The sequence below is a fragment of the Alexandromys fortis genome, unplaced genomic scaffold (assembly GCF_014885135.2).
Source record: "Alexandromys fortis isolate MF-2015 unplaced genomic scaffold, M_Fortis_MF-2015_v1.1 scaffold_6, whole genome shotgun sequence".
In the NCBI taxonomy this organism is placed as follows: Eukaryota; Metazoa; Chordata; class Mammalia; order Rodentia; family Cricetidae; genus Alexandromys; species Alexandromys fortis.
This window is the reverse complement of record NW_026067902.1, coordinates 6,991,195-7,011,926: the sequence shown is the minus strand read 5'-3', so window position 1 is coordinate 7,011,926 and position 20,732 is coordinate 6,991,195. Positions and strand designations below refer to the sequence as shown.

The window sequence follows — 20,732 nt, the reverse complement described above, 5'->3', positions numbered from 1 at the left end:
AGTTATTAATACTATTATGTACCAAATCTGGCACATGCCCAGGTCACAAAGCATGATGAAATATTACCAAAAAATGAGTTAAATCAATAAATAAAATAACTGAGATGAACTGGCACACAAAACTCCCTTAAACCCATTTGCAAATTTATCTAGAGTACTTTGATTTCTTTTAAGAAAAATTAACTTTGCACCAATATTAATTCTAAGTTAAAATTAACATCATTTATACTTTCTTTGGTGTGTCAAAGGGGTGTTTCTAAATATTCCCCTGCTTTACTTAAGAAAGACTACATGTTTAGAAGACAGCCTAAACAAGCTTAGAAGAGCAGGGAAAGAGCAAGTACCTCAGATCACACAGCACACATTACTGCAGGAAGCTACAGGATAGCAAAGTCCTCTACTTAAGAATATTAAATTTATTATATTTTTCATATTATAGTAACCCATGTTTGCAAAGAGAACAAAAAACCCTGAATACATAAGTGAACAGCCAAGTTTCAAGAATAATTGTGAGAAAAGTGATATTAAATTAACATCAAATTTGAGATTTATGCTTTCAAATTTAAAAGTCATATATAATAATACCTAATGCTGCCATCATGTTTCCTTAATAGCAACGAAAATTATGTGCTGCTGTTGACACACAATTTTAAAACAGGAACGAAGCAACAGCAAAGACCCTCTGAACAAACACAGGGCAGACTACATACTTAAAATTATGTGTCAAAAAAGCATTTATACATCTTAAAAGCAGACTTTGAAATTACAACTCTATAGGATTTATTCTATGATAATTTTAACAAAATACAAAAAAGAAAAAAGTAAATATAAAAATTACTATTATACTATTTCAGAATAACTACTACCAATATAAATCTTTGAAACTCGAGTATATAAGTTTCTCTGTGCACATTATATACCTTTAGATGGCTCTTTCATAAAAGTATCCCACAAATCTTACTGAATTTAACTGTTGATTTAATTTGGTAAGTGTGCCAAATAATCCAACAAAAGAGGCATATTATTAAGTAACTAATTCTAGGACTTAAGCAAACAAGTTAAATTCTTTTCTCAAATTTATAAACAGTTTAAAAACTACAATAGCACTGGAGGTTTACTCAAATTGCTAAATCTGAGATACTAAATGACATGTTCTTTCATAATACTTTTTGCCATTATATGGGTCATCTTAAAATATGGTGAATTTTATTTCTAATACACTAAAACATAGTATATTTAATACTGTATCATCTGCTGTATATACAAAAGTGTTTTAATTTTTTTACATTTATTGAGTGTATGTGAGCACACGCGTGCATATGTACACGCATAATGGCATATTTCCATCTGTCTTTTATTTTAACCTTCAAAGGGAGCAAATGTATACATTAAGAACAGGCGTGTTCCTTAGTAATGAAAGCACATAATGAACTAACCTAAGCCTTTTCTTATTCGCTCCACTTCTCACTCATACCCTTCTACACCTCCTGGCAGCCAAACTATCTTTTTTTCAAAGATGGTGTGGACTTCTATCAGTAACCAAATGTAAACTAAGAAGAGTACCATCAATATAACTATCAGCAGGGATAAAAACAGAGGGAGAAAGGAGGGTTAATTTTGCTTTGGTTTAGGTCCAGTGTCAGGATAACTCTACAAAATAACTATTGCATCTATCCTAAGAATAGTCTTGTAAATTATGCTTCACAGGAAACCTACTTTAGTATTTATTTATTTATTTATTTATTTATTTATTATGCAATATTCTGTCTGTGTGTAGGCCTGCAGGCCAGAAGAGGGCATCAGACCTCATTACAGATGGTTGTGAGCCATCATGTGGTTGCTGGGAATTAAACTCAGGACCTCTGGAAGAGCAGGCAATGCTCTTAACCTCTGAGCCATCTCTCCAGCCCCCTCCAGCTCTGAGTTTTTGAGATATGGTCTCAGTATGTAGCCCGGGCTACCTTTCATTTCATCAATTTTAGTGACAAATCCATTACTCACATATACAATCACCTAGAACTTGAATAATGAGGAATAGTCCAAAGGCCCAGTTTAGTAGGCGACTTTCTGTCTAAAAACATTCCCAATACAGATACGTGCTGGCTAATACAGAGTGTTAGAGAGTAAAACAAACAAACAAACACACCTTTAATCCCAGCACTCAGGAGCCAGTGCCAGATGGGTTTGAGCTGAGGCCAGCCTGGTCTATACAGCCAAGTTCCAGGCCAGTTAAGGCTATTACATAGTAAGACCCATCTCAAAAACAAACCAACAAAATCCCTAGTTTTAAAATAAGTACACTGATTCCTACATTGCTGTCTGTAACTTTTACATTAGGGAATATAATCTTATTCATTTATTTTTATAAAGATTTTATTTATTATGTATATATGCAGTGTTCTGGCTGCATGAATGGCCTACATGCCAGAAGAGGGCACCAGATCTCATCATCAATGGTTGTCAGCCACCATTTGCCTGCTGGGAATTGAACTCATGACCTCTAGAGCAGACCTCTGAGCCATCTTTCCAGTCCCCATAATCTTAAATTTAAATTTCACTGGTGGGCTTAAAAAATAAGACTCAAATATTGGGAAATTTAAAATCTCAGTAATGACTCAAAAACACGTAATCCTTTATGCTAATATGCTAATCTATATACTAACTATAATGACCTATTCTTTAAAATTTTAAGAAAGAACAGTTCTATTATGCAAATGATGTCTTAATTTTAAGCTTTTGGATTCAATTAGAAGGTTACCTTTGGAGAAAGAGTAACAAGTATTATTAACATAAATACCTGTAGTTACTTCAAAATTTAATATATAAAATCAAGACTATGAAATAGCTCTAAACATGTATTATTAACAAAAACATTTGCATTAATTTTTGAAAAGATTTAGCTGTTGTTCTCTTTAGAAAAATTACTTTTAATTATGTATAGGTGTGTCCGTATGTGGTGGTGCAGGTGCCTTTGGAGACCAGAGGTATTAGATTCCTTGAAGTTGAAAAGACCCTACTTGTCTCTCTCTTTTTTTTTTTTTTTTTTTTTTTTTTGGTTTTTTCGAGACAGGGTGTCTCTTTCTTAAATAGCTGAATACTACTCAGCTATAGCAAGCAACAGGAAAAGTAAAAGAACATGTAGAGTTTGGTTTATGTTTTTAATACATCAGCATGCAAAATTGTGAGTCGGGTAAAGGCATTGCTTGCAGATGAACTAAAATTAATTTTTACTGATTCCTTTCTTCCCACAATTTAAAAAATAACCCGCATGCATGAAGGCAGGGATTTTACTCTACAATACCAAACCCAATATATTTAACAACATTTCTAGTAAGTCCAACAAGAAAATGGTCATCCCATTCAAATAAAGTAAAGTAGACATCAAGTTAACAGTAAAGCATTTGGCATCCAGAAGAATATTATTATATCAAGAAGGTAGAGAATGGCCGGGCGGTGGTGGTGCACGCTAATCCCAGCACTTGGGAGGCAGAGGCAGGCGGATCTTTGTGAGTTCGAGACCAGCCTGGTCTACAAGAGCTAGTTCCAGGACAGGCTCCAAACCACAGAGAAACCCTGTCTCGAAAACCAAAACAAAACAAAACAAAGAAGGTAGGAATGACAACCTAGGGGGCTGGAGAGACGGTTCGGTGGTTAAGTGCACTGGCTGCTCTTCCAGAGGTCCTGAGTTCAATTTCCAGCAACCACATGGTGGCTCACAACCACCTGTAGTAATATCTGGCGCCCTCTTCTGGCATGAGGGCATACATGGAGGCAGAATGTCATATATATAATAAATAAATCTTTAAAAAAACGACAACCTAGGCTATTGTAAAAATGAACAATTACTTATAGCTGACTGATCTGTCAAAGCATTTTTAAAAATAGGAAAGATGAAGGTAAAAATAAGTTAATAATGAATTAAATTATGAGTATTGGCATTATAAAAATTATGATACTTTTAAAATATAATGGTCTGTTTCACAAAAATGAACTAATTTTTCAAAGAGTATAATAAAAATTGTGTAACATTTCACTCTAAAAAAAAATCATCAACTCCTTAAATTTAAAATTTAATGTCTTAAAAAAGTAGTTTAGGTGCTGAACAGATAGCTCAACTGTTGAGACACTGGCTGTTCTCCCAGAGGACCCAGGCAGGGTTCAATTTCCAGTATCCATACCATGACTCACAGTCATCCATAACTCCAGTCCTATGATGCCTCTGGGCATCTTCAGGCCTCCAGGGGTACCAGGCACACACATGCTGGACATACGTATAGACACACAGGCAAAATACTTATAAATGAAATAAATCTTATAATGATGAATATGTAGTGAAGATGTGAAATCAACGGACTCTGTGTGGACCCACCCTGAGTTTCCATTTCAGGAATGTCCATCGCCTTTGTTTGCTATAGTTAAATAAAGGGAATAGGTGCTACCTACAAAATCACTACAATTTATCCCATTAACATCTTACTCCAACTTTACAAAGTCTACAAGAACAAACATGGCTTTGAGAAACTGAGAAAAAGGAGGAGCTCACAATACCCTCCCTTTCCTGTGTTCCACAGATTGTCAATGTTGCTAGGGATAGACGTTTTCTTTAGTGGTCGAGAGATTGGCAAGTTGCTCATTCTCCTATAAATAACCCTTCACCCATGCTCCTGTAAGCAATTCCAAGTAAACTCACTGGTACATGAGCACACACTCGTGCATGTGCACACACGCACACACACATATACACATTAAGAAAAAAGGAAAATAGAAAAAAGTGAGGGGGAAAGGGACTTTACAACTCTAGGAACTAAAAAAGAACATGTCAAGGAGAAGCAATGTCTGGAAAGAAGCATGAATTGTGACACTGTATTTGCATATAATATTTAATTTAATAATGAACAGGACCCAGGAAGCCTGTATGTTAAGCCCTTCATCTTATGGATAGAGCTGGCATCCATCTAAAGGTAAAGAGCTCATCTGCCTGAAGTTCTGCAGCTACCAAGTTAGACCCCTAAAACTCCTGCCCAGTGACCCCCTTATCTCCCATTTCAGCTTTCCTGTCAACCCTAATATTGATTAAGATATGGATTTCACCTATCTGTATATTTTCATTGTTTAAGATGCCTTGCATATGTCTATCATTTGGCAATATACTGTTAAGATAAAGTTTCATAATAATTATAATAAAAAGTGTTTTATTTTAAAAGGGCCACCAACTTTTAGAAGTGTTACTTTAAGCTGGCATGAAGGGAAAAGAAAGCAGTCATATGCATGGGATTTTATGTAGCTATTTACTCTAGTCCATGAAAAACATACTTACCAGGGCAGCCCCTGCATCACACGGTACATGTGTACACGATACAGAGCAAGCACCTACTTAAAGAAACACACTCACCAACATATACTGTAAACTTTTGCAAGTATTACAAGGGAAAACCCAGTTTATTACTGACAATTTTCCAAGAGGCGTCAGTGGACTGATTTGTTGCTTTTGGTTACTTTTTCTATGAAAAGAACCACACTACAGGTTGGCTTACTGTGACCTGTGTTGACAATAGCTTTATATAACTATGCCCAAGGGACTCACTGACTCTCACTGTCCATATCCTCCTTTTCAAATAAAATTTAATTTCCTATTACACAAAGTTTCTGTGTATCAGGACTCTCTTCTAACGCCAGAGTGCCATGGTTTGTTTATTCATATACAATTTAATTTGTACTGGAGGACTAGACCATGACCTCTAGACCAAATAAGCAGATGCTTTTTGTTAGACTATTGTCAAGATAAGCCAACACAATGACCACCCACAATGTAATTTCAGTTCAATTACAGAGTGTTTACAAAATATTCTTGGAATAAAACAGGTAATAGGTGCAAAAGACAGCTGAAGTGGATTTGTCAGCTTTTATGTTAGCTGAGAGTGAAGTAACAGTAGTTGCTAGTACCTTTCATCTATAACAAAAGTGTTCTATAATTACCAAGGGGAAATACATTTTTTCCAAAGGCCTAATCCATGTTTAGTTTCTTACACCCCTGCTAAACTCTTGGTCACACATGCACAAGTGTGGCAAAGGTAAAAATCCTTTCACTAAAGGGAAAGAATTCTTTCACTAAAGAAATCGATGTCTGTAAACTAAGGAAACAAGTTAACATTTTACTTTTCTGAAAATGAAAACAATCCTAAAATAATAAGCTGTGAACAGGCAGATTGAGAACTAATAGACACTCAAAGCTTTCAGAGAAGACCCTGACTGGTCAGCAGCATCTATGGGAAGCTCCGAGAGGAATCACTTTGCTTTTGGTAGGCATTAAACAATGCAGCCACAGAGACAGACGACTGCATGAAATAATTTTTTAAAACAGTAACTTGCTTAAAGTTGGTTTACATACTTTGCTAAAGGTATTTATACCACATAATGTTAAAAACAAATGAAAAATTGCAATTGATACTAGTTTACAAGGTTGCAGAAAATGCACGCATTAGAAAACACTGTAACAGGACTAATAAACTTACTATTTATTAGTCTTTTAAAAATCCCATGACAGATATGTCTGTCTGTGAAGGAGATACTTACTTGAGTATTTTTTTTTTGGTACTAAAATATTAAGAGTTCAATTTCTATTTGACCAAAACATATTCATTTTACTTCTAAAGTTTTCAAACTTAAATTAGTTGCTTTCGAAAGTGCTAAAGAAATTAAAAAAGACAGAAAGACATACCTTTGGTTCTAAAAAGCACCCTCTGAAGTAGCGATACTGAATTGATATTCCTCTACTGAGAGTAATCACTGCTTTCCATAATATACTGATGGAATGACACAAAAAAAAGAACACCATTAACATCAAGGTAAAATGTATGAAGAACTCATAATTCACAAAATTTCTCAAATAAGGTCCCTACTGTTCTAGGATATCTGTACACTGTGAAGATGTGTTGCTGTGACTGGTGTAGTAAAATGTTGAATTGCCAATAGCCAGGCAGGAGAGAAGAGGCAGGACTTCCATAAAGAGGAAGTCAGAGGGATGAATCTAGGCCTGTGGGACTGACCAGTGAGACTCAGAGAGGAAGCAGGAGGTGCAGAATGGAAGAAAGGTAATGCCATGTGGGAGAATGTAGATTAATATAAATGGATTAATTTAAGTTGTAAGAGCTAGTTGAGACCAATCCTAAATTAAGGGTGAACTAAGTCTCCATGTCATTATTTGTGTTGGTGGTCCAAAGAAAAATCCAGCTACATTCTACCCATGATTTTACTCCAGGCTTGCCCAGAAGGCAATGGGAATGCAGGGATAACCCCACTCTCAAGGAGTTTGCTTTCCTGTATGGGTAGGCAAATGCAAAAGCAGACAGCAAACACTAAACTAACAAGCCCAGGTGGAGAGGTGCAAGTCTTTAATCCCAGCATTTGGGAAGTTGAGGCAGAAAAATTCTGAGTTCTAGGTCTGAATGGACTGACTGCAAAGCAAATTCAAGGCAAGCCTGAGCTACATGGTAAGACTCTGTGTTAGATTTGAAAGGAAGGAAGGAAGGAAGGAAGGAAGGAAGGAAGGAAGGAAGGAAGGAAGGAAGGAAGGAAGGAAGGAAAGACTCCAAACTTGGGAGGAAGCTTAGGATCAGAATCCTCAATGAAAAAGATTATCTGAGTTGAGACTTAAAGAATAAGAAGTAACCAGCTACACATAAAAGCAGAAAAACTACAAAAAACAAATCAAAATATACTGTCAATCCTCTTTTGTCTTCCAGCTTACCCAGAGACACTACGTGTTACTAAAAGGCTTTGGAGTAAAGCCTTCAGGCCATAAGTGAGCCATAACTGGTAAGTTATGTCTACTAACTGTCCTTTGTTCTTTTTTTTTTTAAACATTTATTTATTTATTATGCATACAATAGTCTGTCTGCGTGTATGCCTGCAGGCCAGAAGAGGGCACCAGACCTCATTACAGATGGTTGTGAGCCACCATGTGGTTGCTGGGAATTGAACTCAGGACCTTTGGAAGTTCTGGCAATGCTCTTAATCACTGAGCCATCTCTCCAGCCCTGTCCTTTGTTCTTTAACTTAAAAATCATACCAGCTGGTATTGCTCATAGAGACACTAGATATATACATACAATATTTAGGACAACCAGTAAAACAAATGTGATTCTATCCTAACCACTTTTCCATGAAATTAGAAATTTAAAGCCTGGATCCATAAACTCTGCCCAAGATTAACTGCATACACCTAGGTCTGCCCTATCCTAGTCTAGTGCACTAGCAAAAGGTTTACACTGAAATTAATGCTGCTAGTGACTACATTTCTCTTTGTAGTTAAGGAACCAAAATGGCATGTTCTACTCAGTAATATCACATACTTCCCAAAGAGTAGTTTCAGTCAAGCATACTAACACATACTTGTGATATCAACTGCTTAGAAGGCTAATGCAGGAAAATTTGCAAGATCAAGGTAGCCTGGACTATAGTGTGAGTTCAAGTAACTTAGTTAAGATCCAATCTCAAAACACAAAGTAAGAACAGAAGCTAGGCCGGGCATGGTAGTGTACACATGGTAGAGAGCACAGATCTCTGTGAGTTCAAGGCCAGCCTGGTCTCTACATAGCAAGTTGCAGGCCATTAAGAGATACACGGTGAGATCTTGTCTCAAAAATTAGTATTTTTCTTTTCTTTCTTTCTTTTTTTTTTTTTTGTTTTTTCCAGACAGAGTTTTTTTGTAGCTTTGGAGCCTGTACCTTCCAAGTGCTGGGATTAAAGGCATGCACCACCACCATCTAATTTTTATCTTTTTCTTTAAAAAGCTAGCAAGGTGGCTCAACGAGTAAGACACTTAGCCAAGCAGTGATAGTGCAGGTCTTTAATCCCAGAACTTGGGGGGCAGAAGCAGGCAGATTTGTGATCTGAGTTTAAGGCCTAGCCTGGTCTACAGAGTGAGTTCCAGGACAGTGAGAGCTACACAGAGAAACAAATAAACCAAAAGAGTAAAGACACTTCCACCAAGCTAGACAACCTGAGTTCAATCTCCAAGACACACAGAAGACAACCTATTCCCGAAAACTGTCTACACATGGCATGGGTTGACTCATATATACATATATACACCTAAATGAATAATAAAGAAATACAATTTAAAAAGAAGCAAGAGAGTGAACAACAACAACAACAACAAAAAAAAAAAAAACAAGTAAAGACCTCAGAGGTAGAACATTCCTCAAGCTTTCACAAAGGCCCTAAATTCAATCTCCAGTACTGCCCCCCAAAACAAAAATAGCTTCATATACCAAATGTGAATGTATATGCCTGCAATCTCACTACTCAGAAGGCTGAAGCAGGAGGGTCTCGAGTTCAAAGCAGTCTTAAAATAATATAATAAGAGCAGTTCAATGGCGGTATACATGTTTAGCATGTATGAGGGCCTACATCTGATCCCAAAAATACACACACAAAGAAAAAAAGGAAGGAAAAACAGAAGGAAGAAAAAGCAACAATGACCTGAGAAACCTAGATATAATACTAGATTCTTTTTTTGTTTGTTTGTTTTTTGTTTTTTTGTTTTTTTCGAGACAGGGTTTCTCTATGGTTTTGGAGCCTGTCCTGGCCGGCTAGATTCTGTTTTAAATGAGGTAAGACCGCTATTTAGAACAATGATGGAGGGCAAAACTAGAGCGATGGCATGGGCCTGCACAACAACTACAAGAAAGCTGAGCAGGTGCAGGTCTCGTGTTCAAGGCCAAGACCAGCCCTGGTAACTAACACAGCAAGATTATCTCAAAATAAAAAAACAAAAGGAATGGCTGTGTAACTCAGGGATAAAGCTCTTAGGTTAAATTGAAGGTATTGGCACAGGAGACCACTTCCTAAAAATAACCCCAGCAGACATTGAGAGAAACAATTAATAAATGGAACCTCCTGAAACTGAAAAGCTTCTGTAAAAAAAAGGACACGGTCAACAAGACAAAGTGACAGCCTACAGAATGGGAAAAGATCTTCACTAATCCCACATCAGACAGAGGTCTGATCTCCAAAATATACAAAGAACTCAAAAAATTGAACACCAAAAGATCACATAATCCAATAAAAAAAAAAAGGAGTACAGACCTAAACAGAGAACTCTCAACAGAGGAATCTAAAATGGCTGAAAGACACTTAAGGAAATGTTCAACATCCTTAGTCATCAGAGAAATGCAAATCAAAACAACTCTGAGATTCCATCTTATACCTGTAAGAATGGCCAAGATCAAAAACACTGATGACAACTTATGCTGGAGAGGTTGTGGGGAAAAGGGAACACTTCTGCATTGCTGGTAGGAATGCAAGTTGGTACAACCCCTTTGGATGTCAGTGTGGTGATTTCACAGAAAATTAGGAAACAACCTTCCTCAAGACCCATTAATACCACTTTTGGGTATATATCCAAAGGATGCTCAACTGTGCCACAAGGACATGTGCTCAACTATGTTCATAGCAGCTTTGTTTGTCATAGCCAGAACCTAGAAACAACCTAAATGCCCCTCGATCAAAGAATGGATAAGAAATTTACACAATGGAGTACTACACAGCAGAAGAAAATAACGACAGCTTGAATTTTGCAGAAAAATGGATGGAGCTAGAAAACATTATTTTGAGTGAGGTAACCCAGATTCAGAAAGACAATTATAACAAGTACTCACTCATAGGTGGTTTTTAAACATAAAGCAAAGTAAGTCAGTCTACAAACCACAATCCCAGAGAACTTAGACAACAATGTGGGCACTAAGAGAGACTTACATAGATATAATCTACATGGGAAGTAGAAAGTAGAAAAAGACAAGATCTCCTGAGTAAATTGAAAGCACGGGGACCTTGGGGGAGGATTGAAGAGGGGAAGAGAGAGGCAGAGAGGGGAAAAGAGAAAAATGTAGCGCTCAATAAATATCAATAAAAAAAATACAGGGCTAGAGAGATGGCTCAGTGGTTAAGAGCACTGGTTGCTCTTCGAGAGGACCTGAGTTCAATTCCCAGTACCCACGTGGCAGCTCACAACTGTCTTTAATTCCAGTTCCAGGGAACCTAACACCCATGGCAAAATACCAATGTGCATAAAATAAAAATGAATTAATAAAAAAATACACAAAAAACATATTAAAAGGGGGGTGAGGATGGTAAGAGTCAAAAGATGTCAAAGAGTTTTGAATGGAAGTTAAGGAACCTCTTTTTCCACAAACTTTGTAAAGTGATTTTACTCTTTAAAACTGCATAAATCACAACTTTCATAAAAATTAAACTAAAAAAGCTAGGTGGTGGTGGCACACGCCTTTAATCCCAGCACTTGGGAAACAGAGGCAGGGCTGGCGGACGTCTGTGAGTTCAAGGCCAGCTGGTCTACAAGAGCTAGTTCCAGGACAAGCTCTAAAGTCACAGAGAAACCCAGTTTTGAAAAACAAAAAACAAAAATATTAAACTAAAAGAAAAAATATATATAACACCTCAGAGGTTCCTAAATTTATAATGTCACTATTACTCTGTAACCCGGCATTTTTGCACTTACCTTTCTCCTGTCTCATTCTCTGGAAGAAGAGTCACAGCATTTTGAGGATTCCAGTTTCCCAGGGCATCACAGCTTCCACATATTGCAAAAACTTCTCCTAAAGAAATCAGAGCAGTCAGACTTTTCCAAACACCAAACTTTCCAATTTTAGAAGCAAGAAGAGAGCAGTCGGTTGCAATTGTCTTTTGAGTCGAGAAAGAGGAGCCTTGGGCAAGGCTTTTGACCCACTGACCACTCTAACCACCTTTTAAGATAATTCGACTCAGCTGGGCAGTGGTGGCACACGCCTTTAATCCCAGCACTCGGGAGGCAGAGGCAGGCGGGTCTCTGGGAGTTCTAGACCAGCCTGGTCTACAAGAGCTAGTTCCAGGACAGGCTCCAAAGCCACAGAGAAACCCTGTCTTGAAAAACAAAACAAAACAAAAAAAAGATAATTTGACTCATCTTTCCAGAACCAGAGGTAGCAAGAAGAAATAGGCACAGGAACAAGCTTTTCTTTATTTTTTCAACTACTTAGTAAGCAAATAAAAGCAAGCAAGTAGCAAAGTGATGAAGACACAGTACCTTCATTGAAGCTTCCCAATTTAAAGAAATAAACACCAAAGTGGGTATTTGTTTGTTTGGAGACAGGGTCTTATCAGGCAGCTGTGGGTGTCCTTGAACTTATAGAGATCTACAGGTCTCTGCTTCCAGAGTGCTAACAATGGGCTACCAAAGGCATACTAAGAATTCTAGAGAAATATCAATTAATAACTGTAAGAGTCTCCTCCAACACCCCCCTCTGCTCCTCTACCTCCCTAAACTTGAGAGCCCACCTGTTAGCAAAGGTGGGGTAACTTTGTGGCTAACTCTCGTTAGTTCATCTCTGTGATGTAGTCAGTTTCTTTTAACTTAAACTGCCTGTTTTCAACTCTCCTGGAGGAGGATAGCATGGGGACTGTTGAAGGGTGAGAGTTCCAACCTTGATCCCTAACACCAGTAACTCCACCTCTTGTGAAACAGAAGCAGAAGTCCTTGGCTACCTAGAAAACTAGAGGTAAAACTGAAATATATGAGACTCTGTATCAAAAAGGAGTACAACTTAGACTGTAGTCTCTAGGAGGTTACATATAGGCCCAGAGATGAGCAATGGCCAGTGATATCCATCAGCTAAGCGGCAATCTGAAGAATTCTGCCCAGGGTATGAAACAAGCTTTCTGGTTGAGAACATAAACTTAGATACACCTTCTTCTGGCCTCTCCAGGAATTATATGCACATGGTATACAGACATACATGCAAGCAAAAATACCCATACACATAAAATAAGGGGGAAATTTCTTAAATGATTAATTTTTTTTAAAATCTAGGAAAAAAATGCTCAACTTAATTTTAAAAAATACTCTAGAATAAAGCTTTACCTGGTAAAAGAGTTCCTCTTATTTCAAAGGTGACCTGAGAAGGTGTCATTCTGATGGATTTATTTTAGAATTTCTGCTAGGGAAGAAAAGAAAAATAGTCACTAATTGTATACAAAGATAATAGCTTTTTACCACAGTACACAATGGGGCTGGAAGAGCGTTGTTCAGTTGATCCAGTGCACAATGCCCTTGGTTCAATCCCCAGCACCACCAAGTAAACCTAGCATGGTAGCACTAATTAGCACCAAGAGATCAGAAGTTCAAAGTTATCCATGCTGTACAGTGAGATGGAAGCCAATCTGCGATACAGAGTCCCTGTCTTAACAGGGACTTAACAGCTGGACAGTGGTAGCACTCAGGAGGCAGAGGCAGGCAGTAGAGTTTGAGGCCAGCCTTGTCTACAGAGCCAGTTCCAGGACAGGCACCAAAGCTATACCACAGAGAAACCCTGTCTCGAAAAACAAACAAAAAACAAAAACAAAGAAATGGATCAATGAGACAGCTCAGAGAATAAAAGCACTTGCCACCAAGCTTGATGACCTGAGTTTGATCTCCAGGACCCAAGTAAAAATGGAAGAAAACTGATTCTTGAAAGCTGTCCTCTGACCTGTGCTCTTGACACACATGCACTTAAGTAAATAAATGTTATTTTAAAAAAATTTAATTGGCCAGACAGTGGTGGCATATGTCTTTAATCCCAGCACTCGGGTGGTAAAGGCAGGTGGATCTCTGTGAGTTCGAGGCCAGCCTGATCTACAGCTTGAGTTCCAGGACTAGCTCCATAGCTACTGAGAAACCCTGTCTTAAAAAATAAGACAATGGCTAGGCAGTGATGGTACGTGTTTTTAAGCTCAGCATTCAGAAGGCAGAGGTTCCCTTGGTCTGCTGAGTTCAAGGCCAGCCTGGTCTATGAAGAGTTTCAGGACAGTCAGGGCTTTGCAGAGAAATCCTGTCTCAAAAATAAAAAAATTAAATTGGTTTATACCATATAATCACATTTCTTGGGAAGCAGAGGTAGGGGATCTCTGAATTCCAGGAGATTTAGAACTAAAATATTTAATGACTTTGTAATTCTGTGATAAGTTTACTTTTAAAATATTTTTTCTTTGAAAATGTTTATACAATTTGATCATATCTATGCCCCACTTCCTCACTCGACTCCACCTAGAGTGCCTACTACCTTTTATCCCAACTTCATTTTACATCTTCCTTCATCATTAAAAAGTAAATAACTTTGATAAGAAAAAGGCTAAAAGGAAAAAGGATATAAGCAACAAGCAGTCAGAGTCCTTATATACAAACTGACTGCATTAAGTAGAAGTATCCAGCAAGACTTCAGGTTTTGTTACACACTTACTTTCCAAAAACCCAAGAATGAGTGCACCAGAAATATTACAAAACAAGTATGCCCAAGCTTTACTTTAAGAGAGTCAGGATTCTCTTGCCACATACTTTCTCCTTTGATAAGCAGCTGTGCTAAGTCAACCTATCTTTCTTAACCAGGTCTAGGTTACAGTGGTAGGAAAAGTAAACCCTAGAGACAGAAAAAGCTCAACTAAAGACTTCTACTTTAGTAACAAAAAAGCAACTTAAGTCCTTCAGCTAGACCTACAGAAACTAGTTATGTCTGGTTTAAAAAAAAAAGCTTATGAATCTGTTTCTAATATACAATGTTAACTTGCTACCCACACAAATCCTTCCTCAAAATTAAGTCTTTTCAGATATTTTTTCTTCATAGGATCAGCACACTCAGATTCTTTAAATTTAGTCTCAACTACAGTCTATTACAACAAAACAAAACAAAAATAAAAACAAACTTGAAGCTGGGCAGTGGTGGCGCACTCTGTGAGTTCGAGGCCAGTCTGGTCTTCAGAGTTCCAGGATAGGCCCTAAAGCTACAGAGAAACCCTCTCTTGAAACAACAACAACAACAACAAAAAGAAACAACAACAACAAAAAAACTTGATCTGATGTTCACATGACCACTGCACTTTCAAGTCAACAACATTATGCAAAATCACATCTCGTGGTACTCTGAATTCTAAATCTCTTCTCAGTACTGTCTTAACCACTTCACAGATTTTATTTACAGAAATCTACACTTCTAAGGCTGAAATACTTTGCCTTTTTATTAATATTTTCTCTCCAATTTTTTCCTTGCCACCTCCAGACTTAGCCAAATACATTTGCCATACTTAACTAAGGGAAGACAGGAAATTACTTTTTAAGTATATACATATACATAGATACATACATCTCTAGATAGTTACTAAGTCTAAACAAAGAATACATTCTTCAAATGGTGAGACATTTTACGTAACAACTCAAATATCCAAGCCAGGCAGTGGTGGCTCACGCCTTTGATCCCAGCACTTGGGAGGCAGAGGCAGGCAGATCTCTGTGAGTTCGAGGCCAACCTGGTCTACAAGAGTTAGTTCCAGTATAGGCTCCAAAGGTACAGAGAAATCCTGTCTCAAAAAACCAAACATAATTCAAATATCCAGGGCTGGAGAGATTAAGAGCACTGGCTGCTCTTCCAGAGGTTCTGAGTTCAATTCCCAGCAACCATATGGTGGCTCACAACCATATGTAATTTGATCTGGTTCCCTCTTCTGGCCTGCAGACAGAACACTGTATAAATAATAAATAAATAAATTTAAAAAAAAAAGAATGTATGCTCCCCCAAAACTTAAAAAAAAATCCAAAAAACCCAGACACTTGTGGAGGAATAATCCAGGTCTCTAAAAGAATTCCAATCATATCTTTCTTTATGCAGCATGCCCCTTAACTTACCAGCTAAATTTTATTTCATTTTATTTATGAATAAGGATGCTTCTAGAATCCAGTGGGCAGAGGCCAACAGTGCTGCTAATATCACAGTGACTGAGCAGTCCCCTCCACAAATAATGCCCAGATCAAAACAGCAATAGGTCTGAGGTTCAAAAGCCAGACCTATAATACCTAGAGAGGGCTATTAAGTAATCAAATCTACAATTAATATTAGCTACACACTATAGATGCATTGTCACATAAACACCAATTAGAAAATGTAATGCTGAAAGATATTTTATAAATGTACGGTATCATATACATTTTACTACCTTTTTGTCACATATACAACAATTAGAAAATGGAATGCTGGAAGATATTTTATGAATGTAAATCATACATTTTTACACACATATGTAAAGCAAGATTGATAATGTAGTATCATGTTGTACTTGGATAACTTTGTTTATGATAAAAACGCCAAGACTATACACAGGAGAAAACGTGTCTGTGAGCAAAGTAATTTGTAAAACCTACTTGATTTTCTGTTTCTAAAAATAAGCAAGATCTTTTCATATGAATCCATCCTGTGCTAGAACTGATAAAGAACATCTCCACATATGAACAGTTCTGGATTAGCCTGCTACCTGAACACTGCAACAGGTCTTTTAGATGTCTGACAAAACCGTTCTGAATCAGTGAAATGTTCATTGAAACATTGTAACCCTCATTTAGTAGATCCAAATTATATCAAGAAAGAAGTCCTAAAACTTTAAAGTTACTGATTTGGTGGAGTTGGTTTTTTTGTTTGTTTGTTTGTTTTTTCTTTTCGAGACAGAGTTTCTCTTGGTAGCCCTGGCTGTCCCAGAATTCAAATGCTGACCAGGCTAGCCTCCAACTCACAGATCTGCCTACCTGGTTCTGCCTCTTCCGTGCTGGGATTAAAGGCATGAGCCACTACCACCTGGCATGCTGAATTAATTTTAAGAAACAACCTAAACCCATAACTCAGCAATATGGCTGAATTCATTTATGTATGTGAGAAAGAGAAAAGGCGAGGGAAGGAGTTCCAAGGTATACACGTGAGGGTCAAAGAACAATTTGCAGGAATTGGTTCTCGCCTACCATGAATATCCTAGATATCAAATTTACGCCCTCAGAACTCGGCTTTTCAGTAAGCATCCCTTTCTGCTCAGAGTCTAACCACCTTGTCAGTCTTAAACTGTAACCGGAACTTTAACCCAGTGTTTACAATTCTAAACTAAGGGCAATCTCATCTAAAAGCCTGCAGGGTTGGTACTAAGCTAACTATTCATCAACTGCAATAACCAATTCAGTCGATGTAAGGTAAGGCACATGAAATTATTCTCATATATTCAAATCAACAGCGGGTACAAACTTAGCTCTAGATGTCTACTACATGAGGACACCAAGAAGAGTCTGTGGATTTGATAAAAGGGAACCCAACCAAGCTTTCAGCTGTGACACAGCTCCAGTAACTCGACAGTGAACAGCTGCAGGGGGTGCAGCACAGGCAGCCACACACGCGGAAGGAAGCACAGACAGAACCACCCCAGCAGACCGGTGCTCTAGTCCACTTCAACTCTCTGAAGCCAGCAATCTACTTCAGTTGCCACCTGGGATGCTGCTTCAGTGGCAGCTTACTTGACTTGATGGACAGAGGCCAAAATGTTGGTGCAGGACTAAAGCATAAAATTTTGGCACCCAACTGCTTCCAAACCACAGTGGTAGTTTTAAAAAGTGCCTTTCTACTGAGAATCTCAAAATCTGCGCATCGACCTTTATTTCTTCTGCTTAACAAAGATATCTCAACTTGGATGGAGGAGGTCTTTCAGATACACATAAAACAGTAAAAACTGCAAGTCACCGTGCATATGTAGCTCCTCAGACAGACACCGGCTTACTATCACCTTACTACACAGCACACTTCTGGAGGTTTTGATGTTAGGCTTTGGAAACTTTTTTCCAATACAACCTCCAATTTGTACTGTCTAGAGATAAACACTACACAGCACTTTCAGCTGAAGTTGAAAAGTTAATTTGCTTACTTAGTTTTGAGGCAGGATCTCACTAGAAGACCTGCCTGCCTCCACCTCTAAGTGCCTGGGTTAAAGGTGTGCACCACCAGGCCTGGCCTATTTTAACAGTTAGAAGACTCAAGAGGTTTTTACATGCCACTGTAACTTGTTTAACATTAAAACTTTTCAGTTTGCCCTACCAAGCAAAATCAACTTCACTTTTTGTTAAACGTTCAACAGTGGACCTAACCAGCTAACCAGCATGGGAAACACACTCGAGATTTAAGCTAACCAAAGATATGGGACCATTCCAGTTACAGCTGAACTAAAGGTGGGTGTTTTTTAGCTAACGGGTATATTTCTAGCCAAAAAGAACATCTCTGTTTTCCTTTACAGCTTCTAGAAGAAGAAAAAAAGCTGTTTCTAATTCTCCTCGTTCTTCCCTAGATTCCACCAGCTCTGATCCTCAGAACATCCTACAATCAAGAAACAGTTTAAGTGCCCATATTGATTTCTACTCAGGCTGGCGGGGATCATTATGGCCCTACTTCTAAGACCTCCATATACTCTAAGCCAATATTTTAAACAAGAATAGCTTTTTCATTAAGCAAGCGTTTATGACGATTTCATTAAGCCAAATTAATATTTTCATCAGCTTTAGACAGGCAGTAGGCGTTTTCCAAATATTTTTCATTTCATTTTGTTATTATTTTCTTAAGTATTTATCATGTGCTTGTTATATACAAATAGTTAATTCACCCACCATTAACTTTTTGTGCACACCAAACATTACCCAGTTTTGTGTTCATTAATCCTCCGCGTCCTAATTTCCTGTATCTTTCTTTGTAGATTAACTGTGTTTAAAACACTGACTTATCTCCCCTAGTACTTAAGTCACTGCATGCGGTGTACCTGCTTTTTATTTTGTACTGTTTGTTTCTAGAACACTAGGCAATGGGGGGGGGGGGGAAGACTAATAGCTTGTATTTATTTCTTCGTTATGTAAGTGTTAGAAATGTAACAAGCAGAAGGGTAGAGTTAGTAGGCAGGAGCAGGGCGGCAGGGACAGGAGTACGGAGGGGTACATCAGACCCGTCCACCCGGCTCGCTCGATCAGAGAATCTCTAGAACCCGGCAAACTCCCGGCTTCCCTCCGCTTCTGGCTGGACCCGGCTGATGAAGCCGGCGACACCAAGAAGAGGACCGCGACCCTAAAACGTCACCGAGGGCCCCGACGACCGAGTTCCACGACAGAGCTCTCTACCCACCCTACTGTACTGTCACCCCGAGTTTCTTTGGTGAGCACTAATTTTAGGCAATTTGGGAAAATCAGCAGCTGTCAAAACGGCGCGAGTCATCAGCACCGGCGCGAGGTGGCGGAGGTGGCGCCCCGAGGAAGGGAGGCACGGAGAGGGCTTCGGCTCCAGCGCTGCCGTTTCTTTGTTCCCCAATTTTCCGCCCGGTATTTCCGAGGCGGTCCCGGGTCACGCCGCCCGGAGGGACGCGGCAGCGGGGGACAAGCCGGGGTTCCAGCCGCAGCGCGGCTCCGGGACGCCAGGCCTCCGGCCCGCCCGCACCTCCGCGTGAGCGCCCGCCCGCACCTCCGCGTGAGCGCCCGCCCGCACCTCCGCGTGAGCGCCCGCCCGCACCGCCGCCCGCCGGCCGCCCTCACCTGCCGCTCCGCGCCGCGCCGAGAGCCTGGGCCGCGGCCGACTAAGCCGAGCGTCCGCGCCTCGCCAGCGCTCCCTTAGGTGGCGGCTGGCAGCGCGGAGCCCTGCTACAGCCTCCTTTCAAACCGGTTTCAGCTGCCCTAGACTAAACTGCCAGCCCACCCCGTGGGGCGGGGTCGAAGGGAGGCGGGGAGGGGCGGGGCCTGACGTCACGCCCGGTCCCTTCCTGGCCAATCGGCGGCCGCGCGCCGGGGGCGGGCTGCGCGTTCCTGGCAGGCGGGCCCAGAGACCTGAGGTGGCCTGGGGCCCCCCAGCTCGCCTTGTCAGGCTCAGCTGAGGAAGGGGGGGTCACGAGGGTGCGTCTGTAATCCCAGCATCCGGGAGGTGGAGCAGGGCAGGAAGGTAGCGAGTTCGAGGCCAAGCTAGGCTGCAAAGGTAGCCTGACGTTTTCTGGAAACTAGCTTTCTTTACCAAACACACCAAACACAGAGTAAATCATTAATGCTGCCGGGTGGTGGCTGAGCATACAAGCCCATGTCTGTGAGCTCGAGACCAGTCTGATCTACAAAGTGAGTTCCAGGACAGCCAGGGCTGCACAGACGGGTTTCCCTGTCTTGCAAAACAAAGCAAAAAGCAAACAAAAGAAACCATTAAAGCTGAAATAAGGACCTGGAGATAACTCCGTGGGTAATGACACTGTCCACCAAGCTTGACGACCTGAGTTCAACCCCTGGAACCCACAGTGGGGAAGACTGCTATAAACCTGCTGTCACAAACACTAAATAATAAATGAACCAGATAGAGACCCTCCCTCAACAGGGGTCTTTATTGTTTTCTAAAACTACCCCTCTTCCTTTTAAAGTCCTCCTTCCCTCCCCCCCCCACACAAACACATACACACACACACACACACACACACACACACATTTTCCTCCTTCCACAAATCGACCACTAGGTAACTTTTTGTTTTGTTTTGTTTTGTTTTTTTTGAGACAGGGTTCCTCTGTAGCTTTGGAGCCTGTCCTGGAACTAGCTCTTCTTGTAGACGGCTTGTAGAGATCCGCCTGCCTCTGCCTCTGCTGGGATTAAAGGCGTGGGTGCGATAAAACGGGTTACTTAAATCGAGATTGTAAACAAACAACAGAAGCACCTTCTCTTTGAAAGAGCTAAGGAAGGTCCAGAGCTGTACAATTCACTAAGCTAAAAGATGGTAGACCTGACTCGTGCCCCTCCCTAAATCCTCTTGAAATAATAAACAAAATGTCTGGGTCTTAGGCAGGTCTATAATTCTGGAAGTTAAGTCAGGATTGCTACCAGTTGAAGGCTAGCCTTGGCTAC

General features: G+C 39.7%; 1 protein-coding gene across 3 annotated transcripts in view; it reads right to left on the bottom strand.

Annotated features, from left to right (window-relative positions):
* Positions 1–19,561, bottom strand: part of Gpcpd1 (glycerophosphocholine phosphodiesterase 1) — a 58,063-nt gene extending 38,502 nt beyond the window's left edge. Inside the window, exons 1-4 of one of the 3 annotated variants that reach the window (XM_050134093.1) lie at positions 19,397–19,561; positions 12,917–12,989; positions 11,519–11,615; positions 6,719–6,803 (exon numbers count right to left, since the gene is read on the bottom strand). In XM_050134093.1, coding sequence (XP_049990050.1) covers positions 6,719–6,803; positions 11,519–11,615; positions 12,917–12,965 — 231 coding nt within the window. In that variant the 5' untranslated portion in view covers positions 12,966–12,989; positions 19,397–19,561. Of the gene's footprint in view, positions 1–6,718; positions 6,804–11,518; positions 11,616–12,916; positions 12,993–19,396 lie in introns of those variants that run through there. The other 2 variants (XM_050134094.1, XM_050134095.1) reach the window with 2 other exon arrangements.
* Positions 19,562–20,732: the final 1,171 nt, after the last annotated feature.